General features: G+C 39.3%; 1 protein-coding gene across 2 annotated transcripts in view; it reads left to right on the forward strand.

Moving 5' to 3' along the window:
- FRMD7 (FERM domain containing 7) overlaps positions 1-15,563 on the forward strand; it is a gene marked incomplete at both ends in the record, with an annotated part of 61,848 nt that overhangs the window by 40,124 nt on the left and 6,161 nt on the right. For both annotated transcript variants that reach the window (XM_081042229.1, XM_081042228.1), the window contains 3 exons: positions 7,718-7,832; positions 8,023-8,170; positions 9,880-9,975. In XM_081042229.1, the coding sequence (XP_080898355.1) occupies positions 7,718-7,832; positions 8,023-8,170; positions 9,880-9,975 (359 nt within the window). The remainder of the gene's footprint in view (positions 1-7,717; positions 7,833-8,022; positions 8,171-9,879; positions 9,976-15,563) is intronic.

Genomic DNA, 15,563 nt, shown 5'->3' on the forward strand with positions numbered 1-15,563 from the left:
GAAGAAGTTCTCTTCTATTCCTTCTTTGTTGAACATTTTTATCATGCATTGGTGTTGGATTTTGCTCAATACTTTTTCTGCATCTACTGAGATGGTAATGTATTTTTGTCCTTTATTCTGTTAACATACTTGTAGTATTTTACATTAATTAATGTTCACATGTTGAACTGATCTTGTAATCTAAGGATAAATCCCACTTGGTCATAATATACAATCATTTTTATATGATGCTGGATTTAGTTTACTAGTATTTTTTTAAATTAATGTTTATTGGGGGGATAATTGTTAATAAAGTTACATAGATTACAGGCGAACAATTCTGTATTACATCATATATAAATCCCATTGTGTGTTCAGCACCTAGAATCAGTTGTCCTTCCATCACCATATATTTTATCCCGCTTACCCACATTTACCACTTCCCTCCCCCCCTTACCCTCTAGTAACCACTAAACTATTGTCTGTGTCTATGAATTTTTGTTTCTCATTTGTTTGTCTTGTTCTTTTGTTGTTTTTGGTTTATATACCACATATTAGTGAAATCATATGGTTCTCTGCTTTTTCTGTCTGACTTATTTCGCTTAGCATTATAATCTCAAGATCCATCCATGTTGTCACAAAATGGTCCTATTTGGTCTTTTCTTACAGCCAAATAATATTCCATTGTGTATATATACTACAACTTCTTTATCCATTCATCTATTGAAGGACATTTTGGTTGTTTCTGCAATGAACATTGGAGCACACCTGTCTTTATGTATAAATGTTTTCAGATTTTTTGAGTAGATACCCAGGAGAGGGATTGCGGGGTCATATGGTAATTCTATTCGTAATTTTTTGAGGAACCTTCACACTGCCTTCCATAACGGCTGCACCAGTCTGCATTCCCACCAACAGTGTATGAGGGTTCCTTTTTCTCCACAGCCTCTCCAACACTTGTTACTATTTGTCTTGTTGATGATACCCAGTCTGACTGGGGTGAGGTGATATCTCATTGTGGTTTTTAATGCATTTCTCTGATAATTAGTGATGTTGAACATTTTTTCATATGTCTATTTCCCATTTGTATGTCCTCTTTGGAGAAATGTCTCTTCAGGTTGTCTGCCAATTTTTCAATTGGTTTGTTTATTTTTTTGTTGTTGAGTTTCATGAGTTCCTTGTATATTTTGGATATTTTAGCCCCTTATCGGAAGCACTGTTTGCAAAAATCTTCTCCCATTCACTTGGTTGCCTCTTTATTTTGTCGATGGTTTCTTTTGCTGTACACAAGCTTTTAAGTTTCATATAGTCCCATTCATTTATTTTGGCTTTTACTTCCCTTGCCTTTGGAGTAAAATTCATAAAATGCTCTTTGAACCCAAGGTCCATAAGTTTAGTACCTATGTTTTCTTCTATGCAGTTTAATTGTGTCAGGTCTTATGCTTAAGCCTTTGATCCATTTGGAATTAATTTTGGTCCCTGGTGACTTATAGCAGACCAGTTTCATTCTTTTGCACGTGGCTATCCAATTCTGCCAGCACCATTTATTGAAGAGGCTGTCTTTCCTCCATTGTATGTTTTTAGCTTCTTTGTCAAAAATTATCTGTCCATATTTATAGTTGACCAAGTTGTGGTTTTCTTTCTGGGTTCTCAATTCTATTCCATTGGTCTATGTGTCTGTTTTTCTGCCAGTACCATGGTGTTTTGATTATTGTAGCCTTGTAGTACAAGCTAAAGTCAAGGAGTGTGATATATCCAGTATTGTTCTTTTTTCTTAAGATTGCTTTGGCTATTCAGGGTCTTTTGTGGTTCCAAACAAATCTGATGCTTTTTTTGTTCTATTTCTTTAAAAAATGCCATTGGGATTTTGATGGGGATTGCACTAAATCTGTATATTGCTTTGGGTAATATGGCCATTTTAACTATATTGATTCTTCCACTCCATGAGCATGGAATGTCTTTCCATTTTTTTGTGTATTCTTCAATTTCTTTTAAAATGTCTTACAGTTTTCAGTATATAGGTATTTCACATCCTTGCTTAAGTTTAATCCTAGGTATTTTATTCTTTTTGCTACAATTGGAAAAGTAATTGTTTTTTGTATTTCTTTTTCTGAGATTTCATTGTTAGTATATAGGAATGCAAAGGACTTTTAGACATTGATTTTGTACTGGCAACTTGACTGTATTCGTTGATTGTTTCTAATAGCTTTTTGGTGGAGTCTTTAGGGTTATCTATATATAGCATCATGTCATCTGCAAAGAGTAACAGTTTAACTTCTTCATTCCCAGTTTGGATGCCTTTTATCTCTTTCTCTTGCCTGATTGCTCTGGCAAGGACTTCCAACACTATGTTGAAAAGCACAGGTGATAGGGGTCAGCCCTGTCTTGTTCCTGACCACAGAGCGAAAAGCTGCAGTTTTTCACCATTAATTATGAGATTAGCTGAGGGTTTGTCGAATATGGCCTTTATTATGTTAAGGTATTTTCCTTCTATACCTATTTTACTAAGCGTTTTAATCATAAATGGATGTTGTTTCTTGTCAAATGCTTTTTCTGCATCAATTGATACAATCATATGATTATTTTTCTTTTATTTTGTTTATGTGATGGACTGATGCATTTGCGGATGTTGAACCATCCTTGTGCCCCGGGGATGAACCCTACTTGGTCGTGATGAATAATTTTTTTAATGCATTGTTGTATTTGATTTGTTAGTATTTTGTTTAGGATTTTTGCATCTGTATTCATCAGAGATATTGGTCTGTAGTTTTCTTTTTTTTGTGTTGTCCTTACTAGGTTTTGGTATCAGTTTAATGTTGGCCTCATAAAATGAGTCGGGGAGTACTGTCTCTTCTTCAAGACTTTTGGAAGAGTTTGAGCAGGATTGGTATTAGATCCTCTTTGAAGGTTTGGTAGAATTCACTAGTGAAGCCATCTGGTCCTGGACTGTTGCTTTTGGGAAGGTTTTGGATGACTGATTCAATTTCGTTACTGGTGATCGGCCTGTTTAGATTTTCCAGTACTTCATGGTTCAGCCTTGGAAGGCTATATGTTTCTAAGAACTTGTCCATTTCTTCTAGGTTATTGAATTTGGTGGCATATAGTCCTTCATAGTATTCTTGCATGATCCTTTGTATTTCTGTGGTGTCTATGATAACTTCCCCTTTTTCATTTCTGATTTTGTTAGTTAGTGTCTTCTCTCTTTTTATGTTAGTTAGTCTAGCCAAGGGTTTGTCAATTTGTTAATCTTTTCAAAGAACCACGTCTTTGTCACATTAATTTTTTCTATTGTCTTTTTTTTCTCTATTTCATTTAGTTCTGCTCTGATTTTTGATATTTCCTTTCTTTTGTTGACCATAGGATTCACTTGTTCTTCTTTTTCTAGTTCTTTGAGGTGTAACATGAGGTTATTTATTTGGGATTTTTCTTGTTTCTTGAGATAGGCCTGTAATGGTATAAATTTCCTCATTAAAACTGCTTTCGCTGTATCCCAAAAATTTTGGTAGGATGTATTTTCAGAGCCATTTGGTCTATGTATCTTTGATCGCTCCTGTAATTTCTTGTTGGACCCAGTCGTTTTTTAAAAGTATGTTGTTTAATCTCCATGTGTTTGTGTTTTTTCTGCTTTCTTTTTGCAGTTGATAGCCTTGTGATCAGAGAATATGCTTGGTATGATTTCAGTCTAGTTAAATTGGCTGAGTCTTATTTTATGTTCCAATATATGGTCTATCCTTGAGAATGTTCCATATACACTAGAAAAGAATATATTATCTGATGTTTTAGGATGAAGTGCTCTATATGTCAATTATGTCCATTTCATCTAATGTGTCATTTAGGGCTGCTATTTAGTTTTTTATTTTTATTTGGGTGATCTATCCATAGCTGTCAATGATGTATTCAAGTCCCCTAGTAGAATTGTGTTTTGGTCAATTTCTCCCTTTAGTTTTGTTAGTAGGTTCTTGGTATATTTCGGTGCTCCCTGATTGAGGGCATAAATATTGATGACTGTTATGTCTTCTTGTTGTATAGTCCCTTTACCGTTATGAAATGTGCATCTTTGTCTCTTGTTATCTTTTTCACCCTGAAGTCTGTTTCATCTGATATCAGTATGCCTACACCTGATTTTCTCTGGGTACTATTTGCTTGGAGTGTCAATTTCCACCCTTTCACTTTGAATCTATGCTTGTCCTCGTAGCTGAGATGTGTCTCTTGGAGACAGCATATGGTTGGGTTTAGTTTTTTGATCCAATCTGCGACTCTGTGCCTTTTTATTGGTGAGTTCAGTCCATTTACATTTAGGGTGATTATTGATATGTGAGGATTTCTTGTCATTCTATCCTTAGTTTTCTGGTAAGGCCGTGTCTCCATTGCTTCTTTACCTTTTTGTTGTTGTCTATTATTTCTGTGTGGTGGTATTCTATGATGTTTCCCTCTGTTTCTCATTATTACAGTATGTATTTCAGTTCTGGATTTTTTTTGGAGTGGTTACACTTAAGTTTATATAAAAGAATGTTTGATATTTAGAGTATTCCATTTTCTTCAGCACGCTTACTGTCTTTATTCCCTTATTCCGGTTTAGGCCTTTACTCTCCCCCTTTTTCTGTTTTGGTTGCCAAAAATTGTCCCTGTGGATGGTGGTCAAATAGCCTCCTTTAGTATTTCCTGTAGTACAAGTCGTGAATTAGAAAATTCCCTCAGCTTCTGTATGTCTGGAAAGGTCTTTATTCCTCCTTCATATCTAAAGGATATCTTTGCTGAATATGTTATTCTTGGCTCATAATTTCTCTCTTTCAATAGTTTGAATATTTGGGTCCACTCCCTCCTGGCTTGTAGAGTTTCTGCTGAGAAATCAGTTGATAATCTAATGGGCTTTCCTTTGTAGGTTACCGTCTTCTTTTCCCTGGCTGCCTTGAGGAGTCTTTCTTTGGTGTTAATTTTAGACAGCTTCAATACAATGTGCCTTGGAGAAGGCCTGTTGGGGTTGAGGTAATTAGGTGTTCTGTTTACTTCTTGGTTTCGAGGATCCAGTTCTTTTCACAAGTTTGGAAAGTTCTCATCGACTATTTGTTTGAATATATTCTCTGTTCCATTCTCTCTGTCTTCTCCTTCTCGTATGCCCATTTTTCATTTTTTTTTCTGTTCTTTTTTTTAAAGATTTTATTGGGGGAGGGGAACAGGACTTTTATTGGGGAACAGTGTGTACTTCCAGGACCTTTTTCCAAGTCAAGTTGTTGTCCTTTCAATCTTAGTTGTGGAGGGTGTCGTTCAGCTTCAAGTTGTTGTCCTTTTAGTCTTAGTTGTGAAGGGTGCAGCTCAGCTCCAGGTCCAGTTGCCGTTGCTAGTTGCAGGTGGCACCGCCCACCATCCCTTGCGGGAGTCAAACTGGCAACCTTGTGGTTGATAGAATGCTCTCCAACCAACTGAGCCATCCGGGAGCTCAGCGGCAGCTCAGCTTAAGGTGCTGTGTTCAATCTTAGTTTCAGGGGGCTCTGCCCATTGAGGAATAGAACCGCCAACCTTATGGTTGAGAGCCCGCGCTCCAACCAACTGAGCGATCCGGGAAGCAGCTCAGCTCAAGGTACCGTGTTCAATCTTAGTTGCATGGGGCAGAGCCCACCATCCCTTGTGGGACTCGAAGAATTGAACCGCAATCTTGTGGATGAGAGCCCACTGGCCCATGTGGGAATTGAATCGGCAGCCTTCGGAGTTAGGAGCATGGAGCTCTAACCGCCTGAGCCACTGGGCCGGCCCTGCCCATTATTCTTATATTGCTCTTTCTGAAGGAGTCAGAAAGTTCTTGTAGAGTTCTTTTTTTTTTTTTTTTTTTTTTAAGTCTCAAGTCTCTTTCTTTTTTCTTTTGTGTCGTTTCCAGGTTTCTATCTTTGATGTCAGTGATTCTTTCCTCCATCTGGTCAACTCTACTTCCTATTCTGGCTATTTCTTTCTTAATTTCTTCTATTGAGTTCTTAATCTCCAGAAATTCTACTTGGTTCTTTTTTAAAATTTCAATCTCTTTGGTAGAATGTTCATGTTTTTCTTTGATTGTTTCTGCGTTCATTAAACTGCCTTTCTGTGTTTTCTTGTGTCTTGTTGAGTTTTTTTCAGAACTGCAATCTTGAATCCTCTGTCATTTAAGTCACATGTTTCCATGTCTTTAAGTTAATTTTCTGGAGACTTTTTTCACTTTCTTTCTGGGCTGTCTTGTTGCCTTGGTTATTGTTTCTCTTCCTAGACATCTACAGGAGTGTGCTCTGCAACAGGTTGTTAGGAAGAGGTCTTTCTTTTGTTTTCCAGTACATGTTGGTAGAATGTTTTATTTTCTGTCCAACTGCAGCCTTATTTCTCTGTCACACTGCAGTGTTATGTTTTCTCTGCACTATTTCAGCTTGTCACACAATGGGGAGATTCTCTATAAGGCGGGCTTCTCCTCTGTTAACAGTTCGCCTGTGTCATAGGGCGCCAAGTCCGTGTGGGAATATGGAGAGCTTTTGAAGTTGCAAAGCTTTTCCTGCACGAGATTCAGTGCCCATTTGTTTCAGCAGTTCTGTTTACTCCTTCAGGGATCCGTCCAGATAGGCGGAGATAGGGGCAGGGTGAGTTGTGAGAGGTGGCCCTGAGCAATGGCGGTGACCACAACCACAGCCACAGCCAGTCCTGTTTCCACAGCTCCCTCCCCTTTGCCAGAACTAGTTGGGCTGTGATTCTGTGTCTGTGGACCACAGTTCTCAGAACTGCAAATATTCTGTTTTTTTGATCTGACACTGCTACTGCTTTGCTACTAGCACCGGGCAGGTCGATGCGGGGCAAGCTATGACAGGGTAGGGAGGGGGTGTCTAGTCTCTGTGCGTAAGGCTTCCATTCCCTCCGGCAGTGAGGGCTTAACCACCGTTTTCACCCTTCTTCCCTCAGTCGTTTCTCGGAGGTCTCTGCCGTGAGCGTTGCGTTCAGTCGTGTTATATGGTGTCCTCTCAGCCCTGTGGGCCATAAATGAAGCCCTGGCAGTCTGAGTTTTTCCCTCTCCCCAGCTGCAGTAGTTCCAGAATGTAGCACGCTCAGAGCACTGAGCTAGGTCTGTGTCCTGTGCCAGCGGTGCTCCATCTCCGCATTTCTTCCATCCCTCCTCCCCTGCTCGTGTAATTTGCCCACCTTTAGGTGAATTCAGTAGTGAGAGTCTTCCTCTTGCCTGTCTGCTGTGCAGGGAGTCCTTTGTCGAGTTACACTTTTTCAATTTGTTGTAAATTCCAAGGGAGATTTCCAGAGGCTCACCTCACGCTGCCATTTTGATGACGTCTGTAATCACTCTTTTATAATTTCTATCTCCAATACAGTCACATTCTGAGGTGGGATTTTATAGGACTTCAACCATGAAATTGAGGGGGGAGGACACAATTCAAATCTATAATGGGGAGTGATCAGATGTAGAAGAGATCATAAACCGAATACAAGAGAAGAAAATAAAATATTCATCTGTGATCCTGGGGTGTTTAAGTCCTACATTGTGTGTGTGACTTAGTATGCATGGACTTCCTAGCAACCCACTGCTTCTGATTTCAAAAAGAACAAGTTAATCCCGTTGTATATCCCAAAACATAAATAGATATACAACATGGGGTGGGAGGCCTCAGGCTGCATCGGCTGCAAAGAAATGGCTGTTTGGGGAGGTCAGAGGGTCTACTGGGTGCTCCATTACCTAACTCCTCAATGGTAATGTGAAAAATGTCGCCTTTCTGCCATGCAGCAGAACTGGGAGACTTTCATGAAGAAACAGATAGGAAACATATGGCACAAACCCAATACTTACTGAACCAAGACCGTCTAGAGAGCAAAATCATGCACTTTCATCAGAAGCACATGTAAGTACCGTAACTGGCACCTGCTTCCACCAGCAGAGAACACTGCTGCTGGGGACAGAATCTTGAAAGCAAGCCCTTAAGTCAAAGAAGCTTTAGACCCAAGAAAACACTGAACTCCTCATGGAGCTCTAAGGGTGGAGCTGTCATTCTTGCTGTATTTATTAGACTCATAAATTGTTTCCCCTTGCAGTGGCAGGAACCCAGCTGAATCTGACATTCTGCTTTTGGACATAGTGAGGAAGCTGGATATGTACGGCATCAGGCCTCACCCTGCCAGTGATGGCGAAGGGATGCAGATACACCTAGCTGTTGCTCACATGGGAGTACTGGTGTTACGGGTAACAACTCTTTGTTTTAAAATCTCTCAGTTTTGCGGGTTATCTTGGCTCAAATTTGAGTGTCTGTTCCTATGGTAACCCAGCCCCTCAGTCTTACTACCAGCCAGAAAGGGAGGTGATGCTTGGAAGTGTTATGGGTAAGTCCTCTCCTCTCAATGTGCTTTGCTTCCATTTGCAGTCTATAACTGACTGTTTTGATTCTGAGGAGCTCACACATTAGATCAGGTCAGTATGATGGACAGAGGAAGTCAAGATGCTCTTTAGAAATTTTAGACCCTAAATAAGCACATGGATTTTGGTAGCCTAAGAGCTGAGTCTGTGACAAAGTGCATTCACCCTGTTCAAATCTGCCAGAAACAACCCCAAGGGTCCAAGGTATGGTGTTCTGTTCAGTTACTGGTTTCTTTGGAGGCACCCAGTGCCAGTAGGCAGGGAATTAGTGCCCAAACCTGTTAGCAATTGTTGCTGTTTACTGGCTCAAGCTTTTTACCCAGGATTTTGTTTTCCAGGTTAGAAACCAACTCAGGGCTCTCTGGTTCTCTATCATGATTAATCCTTACCTCCAGGGAACTTGGCCAGAAGCTATTTTTTTCAGTCTATTATGTCTCCTCACGTCTGTAAACATTGAGTGAATTTAGATCCAAGTTAAGGTTCAAAAACATGTGCTTTACCTACAAAATGAAAGGCACAATCCAGGCTGGTTTGGAAATGAATCACCTGCTTGAGAGGAAGGGGTGACCTTAGATCCACTGACCATCAGAACCGAATCAGAGCACTAAAGTAAGTCACTAAGCCAATCAGGTACAGACTTGGCTGAAAGAATCTTGGCCTTCTCAATTATTTGATATAAACTTTAGAGCATGAGAGTCACATTGATGGGCAAAAGACCAGTGGATCACAGGCACACCTATTCACCTAGGAGGGAATTTTCACCCATTCCACTTTAACCCCTGATTCTCGCTATTTCCTCCTGCATGGGAGCAGATGGGGATGGTAGCAGAGCAAGGCCATCATGTCAGTTGTGATATCTTTCAGTGTGAATTCTTCTGTGGACAGTCAGGAACAATATAGCTGGTCTATTTTGTCCTACCCAAATCCAGTCAAAGAATACTTAGTGTTGAGTACCTTCTGTGTGTTCTTCCTTGTATTATTTTTTCTTTGAAAAAACCCACCTTAACAAAAAAAGGTGGTCATTAAAAATAAAAACCAAACACTTTTATTGAGATATAATTTTTATCCTACAAAATTAATCTGTTTTAACTGTGCAAGTGAATGGATTTGAGTGTGTTTACAGAGTCGGGCAGCAATCTATTTATTCATCCTGCTATCAGTATATTTGTTGTGCATCCACTCTGTGTCAGGGACTAGAGCTACAGAGGCACATAGGAATGATCCTGACTTCATGGAACTTGCATTCTAATAGGGGGAAGACAGACAATTAACAAGTAATTATATACAAATGTGACGTACCTTGTACTAGAAGAAGTGTGGGGTGTTAAGGTGACACATGTGAAAGGGGCTTGTGTCCCTCCTGGAATGCCTTCTTTGGCCGTAGCTTCTACCTAGTTTGTATGACAGGATCAGTCTGTGCAAGAGATAGATCAAGGATATTCTTGTTCATGAAGTGCATTTTTTAAGAGGCTTGCATTGTCTTGCAAACCAGCTTGTGCTGACATTCATCCTGAAATCTGCCATGTGTTTCATTATAGGGAAATACAAAAATTAATACTTTCAATTGGGCTAAAATCCGCAAGTTGAGTTTTAAGAGAAAGCATTTTCTCATCAAACTTCATGCCAACATCTTGGTAAGTAGCTTTCTAATAAATCCTGTTGCTTTCTGTTCACTTGGGATTTCTTGGTTGTTTCTGCAAATGGTTTGAATGTGAGTGGTGAAAGCTAGCTGGCCTTGAGGGGTGATGTGCTCCCTCTTTTGTCTCTACATAAATAAACCAGAGATTTACATAGTCATATTTTTACTAAAGGCAAAACACTAAGAAATCCTATTGGCAGTTCAGAAGAATAAAGTAATAGGAAAATGGGGTGGCTAGGATGCAAGACAAGTCTTCTTAAAAACCATTTTTCAAGGATCTGATGAGTCAAATGGAAGTGACCAGATCTACGACTATGGACATATTTATTTGTTGTTGTATGCTCCATTTTATAAAGTATTTCCATCTTCTTTTCTTAAGCAAAAATAACTGAACACCTATGATGTGCCAGATAATCAAGAACCTACTACATGATAAATAATTGAGTACCTACTATTCGCCAAAGCAGGGTGTGGTGGTGGGTGTATATTAAGCAAAAGAAGCAATTATTAGACGTCATCAAAATGGCGGCGTGAGAAGAGCCTCTGTAAAGCTCCCCTGGAATTTACAACTAATCGGACAACAATAACTCCACAAAGGACTCCCTGCACAGCAGACAGGCAAGACGAAGAGGCCCACTACTGAATTCACCTCCAGGTGGGCGAATCGCGCCAACGGGGGAGGAGGGAAGGGAGAAGTGCGGGGACGGATATCCGCAGGCGCAGGACGCAGACATAGCTCAGTGCTCTGAGCTCGCTACATCCCGGAACTACCGCAGCTGCGGGAGAGGGAAGAACTTGGACTGCTAGGGCTCCACTTACGGTCCACAGGGCTGAGGGGGCAGCATATAACACGGCTGAACCCAAAGCTCACAGCAGAGACCACGGAGCAAAGACTGAGGGAAGAAGGCTGAAAACCGTGTTTTAAGCCCTCACTGCTGAGGGGAGAACAGAAGCCTTAGGCACTGAGACTAGCTGCCCCCTCCCTACCCTCCCAGAGCTCGCCCCACACCCAACTGCCTGGTGCTAGAAGCGATAACGTAGCAGTGTCAGATCAAAAGGACAGGATATTTGCTGTTCTGAGAACTGTGGACCGCAGACACAGATTTGCAGCCCAACTATTCTGGCAAAGGGGAGGGAACTGTGGAAGCAGGACAAGCTATGGTGGTGGTCGCCGCCATTGCTCTGGGCCACCTCTCACAACTCACCCCACCTCTGGCCCCACCTATCTGGGCGAATCCCTGCAGGAGTAAACAAAACTGCTGAAACATACGGGCTTTGAATCTGGTGCAGAAAGAGCTTTGGAACTTCAAAAGCTCTCCACACCCCCACAGGGACGTGGCGGCCTATGACCCAGGTGAACTGTTAACAGAGGAGAGGCGCATCTCCCAGGGAATCCCCCTATTGTGTGAGAAGCTGGAATAGTGCAGAGAAAACATAGCACTACTGTGTCAGAGAGAAAAAAAAAAGGCTGCAGTCAAAGAGAAAATAAAACATTCTACCACCAAGTATTGGAAAACAAAAGAAAGACCTCTTTCTATCAACCTGTTACAGAAGCCACTCCTGTAGATGTCTAGGAAGAGAAATAATAAATCAGTAATTGCCATAAATAACCAAGGCAACAAGATAGCTCAGAAAGAAAGTGAAAAGTCTCCAGAAAATGAACTTAAAGATATGGAAATATGTGACTTACATGACAGAGGATTCAAGATTGCAGTTCTGAAAAAACTCAACGAGATGCAAGAAAACACAGAAAGGCAATTTAATGAACTCAGAAAACCAATCAAAGAACAACATGAGCATTTTACGAAAGAGATTGAAATTTTGAAAAAGAACGAAATGGAATTTCTGGAGATTAAGAACTCAATAGAAGACAGTAAAAATGAAATAACCAGCTTAGGTAGTAGAGTTGACCAGATGGAGGAAAGAATCAGTGGCATCGAAGATAGAAACCTGGAAATTACACATGCAAGAAGAAAGAGACTTGAGACTTGAAAGAAATGAAAGTACTCTACAAGAACTTTCTGACTCCCTCAGAAAGAGCAATATAAGAATAATGGAAATACCAGAAAAAGAAGAAAGAGAGAAGGGAACAGAGAATATATTCAAACAAATTGTGGATGAGAACTTCCCAAATGTGTGGACAGAATTGGATCCTCGAATCCAAGAAGCAAATAGAACACCTAATTACCTCAATCCCAACAGGCCTTCTCCAAGGCACATTGTATTGAAGCTGTCTAAAATTAACACCAAAGAAAGAATCCTCAAGGCAGCCAGGGAAAAGAAGACGGTAACCACAAAGGAAAGCCCATTAGATTATCATCAAATTTTTCAGCAGAAACTCTACAAGCCAGGAGGGCCTGGAACCAAATTTTCAAACTATTGAAAGAGAGAAATCATGAGCCAAGAATAATATATCCAGCAAAGATATCCTTTAGATATGAAGGAGGAATAAAGACCTCTCCAGACATACAGAAGCTGAGGCAATTTTCTAATACACGACCTGCACTACAATAAATACTAAAGGAGGGTATTCGACCACCATCAACAGGGACAATTTGTGGCAACCGAAACATTAAAACGGGGAAAGTAAAGGCCTGAACCGGAATATGGGAATGGAGAAAGTAAGCGTGCTGAAAAAAATGGACTACTCTAAATATCAGATTTTCTTTTACATAATCTTAAGGGTAACCACTCAAAAAATAATCCAGAACTGAAATATGTACTGTAATAATGGAAGAAACAGAGGGAAACATCATAGAATACCACCACACAGAAATAATAGACAATAACAATTAGGCAAAGAAACAATGGAGACACAGCCTTACCAGAAAACTAAACATAGAATAAGAGGAAATCCTCACGTATCAATAATCACCCAAATTGTAAATGGACTGAACTCACCAATAAAAAGGCACAGAGTAGCAGATTGGATCAAAAAACTAAACCCAACCATATGCTGTCTCCAAGAGACACATCTCAGCTACGAGGACAAGCATAGACTCAAAGTGAAAGGGTGGAAATTGACACTCCAGCAAATGGTACCCAGGGAAAATCAGGTGTAGGCATAGTGATATCAGATGAAACAGACTTCAGGGTGAAAAAGATAACAAGAGACAAAGATGGACGTTTCATAATGGTAAAGGGGACTATACAACATGAAGACATAACGGTCATCAATATTTGTGCCCCCAATCAGGGAGCAGCAAAACATACCAAGCAACTACTAACAGAACTAAAGGGAGAAATTGACCAAAACACAATTCTACTAAGGGACTTAAGTACATCATTGACAGCTATGGATAGATCATCCAAACAGAAAATAAATAACGAAATAGCAGCCCTAAATGACACATTAGATGAAATGGACATAATTGACATATATAGAGCACTTCATTCTAAAACATCAGACTATACATTCTTTTCGAGTGTACATGGAACATTCTCAAGGATAGACCACATATTGGGAGACAAAAGCAGCCTCAGCAAATTTAAGAAGATTGAAATCATACCAAGCATATTCTCTGATCACAAGGCTTTGAAATTGGATATCAACTGCGAAAATAAAGCAGGAAATAAAAAAAACAAATACATGGAGATTCAACAACATACTTTTAAAGAACGACTGGGTCTAAGAAGAAATTAGAGGAGAGATCAAAAGATACATCGAAACAAATGACAACGAAAATACATCCTACCAAAATTTTTGGGATGCAGCGAAAGCAGTTTTAAGAGGGAAATTTATATTATTACAGTCCTATCTCAAGAAACAGGCAAATCCCAAATAAATAACCTCATGTTACACCTTAAAGAACTAGAAAAAGAAGAACAAGTGAAACCCAAGGTCAGCAGAAGAAAGGAAATAACAAAAATCAGAGCAGAACTAAATGAAATAGAGAAAAAAAAAGACAATGGAAAACATTAATGTGACAAAGAGCTGGTTCTTTGAAAAAAATTAATAAAATTGACAAACCCTTGGCTAGACTCACTAAGATAAAAAGAGAGAAGACACTAATTAACAAAATCAGAAATGGAAAAGGACAAGTTATCACGGACACCACAGAAATACAGAGGATCATTCAAGAATACTATGAAGGACTATATGCCACCAAATTCAATAACCTAGAAGAAATGGACAAGTTCTTAGAAACATATAGCCTTCCAAGGCTGAACCATGAAGAACTGGAAAAATCTAAACAGACCGATCACCAGTAACAAAATTGAATGAGTCATCCAAAACCTTCCCCAAAGCAAAAGTCCGGGAACAGATGGCTTCACTAGTGAATTCTACCAACCTTCAAACAGGATCTAATAGCAATCCTGCTCAAACTCTTCCAAAAAATTGAAGAAGATTCAGGACTCCCTAACTCATTTTATGAGGTCAACATTACCCTGATACCAAAACCTGGCGAGGACAACAGAAAAAAAAAACTACAGACCAATATCTCTGATGAATACAGATGCAAAAATCCTAAACAAAATTTTAGCAAATCGAATACAACAATGCATTACAAAGATTATTCATCACGACCAAGTGGGGTTCATTCCTGGGGCACAAGGATGGTTCAACATGCGCAAATCCATCAATGTGATACATCACATAAACAAAATAAAGGACAAAAATCATATGATTACATCAATTGATGCAGAAAAATCATTTGACAAGATACAACATCCATTCATGATTAAAACAATAAAATAGGTATAGAAGGAAAATTCCTTAACATAATAAAGGCCATGTATGACAAGCCCTCAGCTAATCTCATAATTAATGGTGAAAAACTGAAGCCCTTTTCTCTACGTTCAGGAACATGACAGGGCTGTCCCCTAACACCTCTGCTTTTCAACATAGTGTTGGAAGTCCTTGCCAGAGCCATCAGGCAAGAGAAAGAAATAAAAGACATCCAAATTGGGAATGAAGAAGTTAAATGGCCACTCTTTTCAGATGACATGATGCTATATGTAGAAAACCTTAAAGACTCCACCAAAAAGCTGTTAGAAATAATCAACGAATACAGTAAAGTTGCTGGCTACAAAATCAACTTACAAAAGTCCATTGCATTCCTATATACTAATAATTAAATCTCAGAAAAAAATGCAAAAAACAATTCCATTTGCAATTGCAGCAAAAAGAATAATATACCTAGGAATAAACTTAACCAAGGATGTGAAGGATTTATATACTGAAAACTATAAGACATTTTTGAAAGAAATTGAAGAAGATACAAAGAAATGGAAAGACATTCCATGCTCATGGATTGGAAGAATCAACATAGTTGAAATGGCCATATTATCCAAAGTAATATACAGATTTAATGCAATCCCCATCAAAATCCCAATAGCATTTTTTAAAGAAATAGAACAAGAAATCATCAGATTTGTTTGGAACCACAAAAGACCCCGAATAGCCAAAGCAATCTTAAGAAAAAAGAGCAATGCCGGAGGAATCACACTGTCTGACTTTAGCTTGTACTACAGTGCTACAGTAATCATAACAGCATGGTATTGTCAGAAAACAGACACATAGACCAATGGAATAGAATTGAGAACCCAGAAATAAAACCACATAAATATGGACAGATAATT

This window comes from Rhinolophus hipposideros, assembly GCF_964194185.1.
Source record: "Rhinolophus hipposideros genome assembly, chromosome: X".
Taxonomy (NCBI): Eukaryota; Metazoa; Chordata; class Mammalia; order Chiroptera; family Rhinolophidae; genus Rhinolophus; species Rhinolophus hipposideros.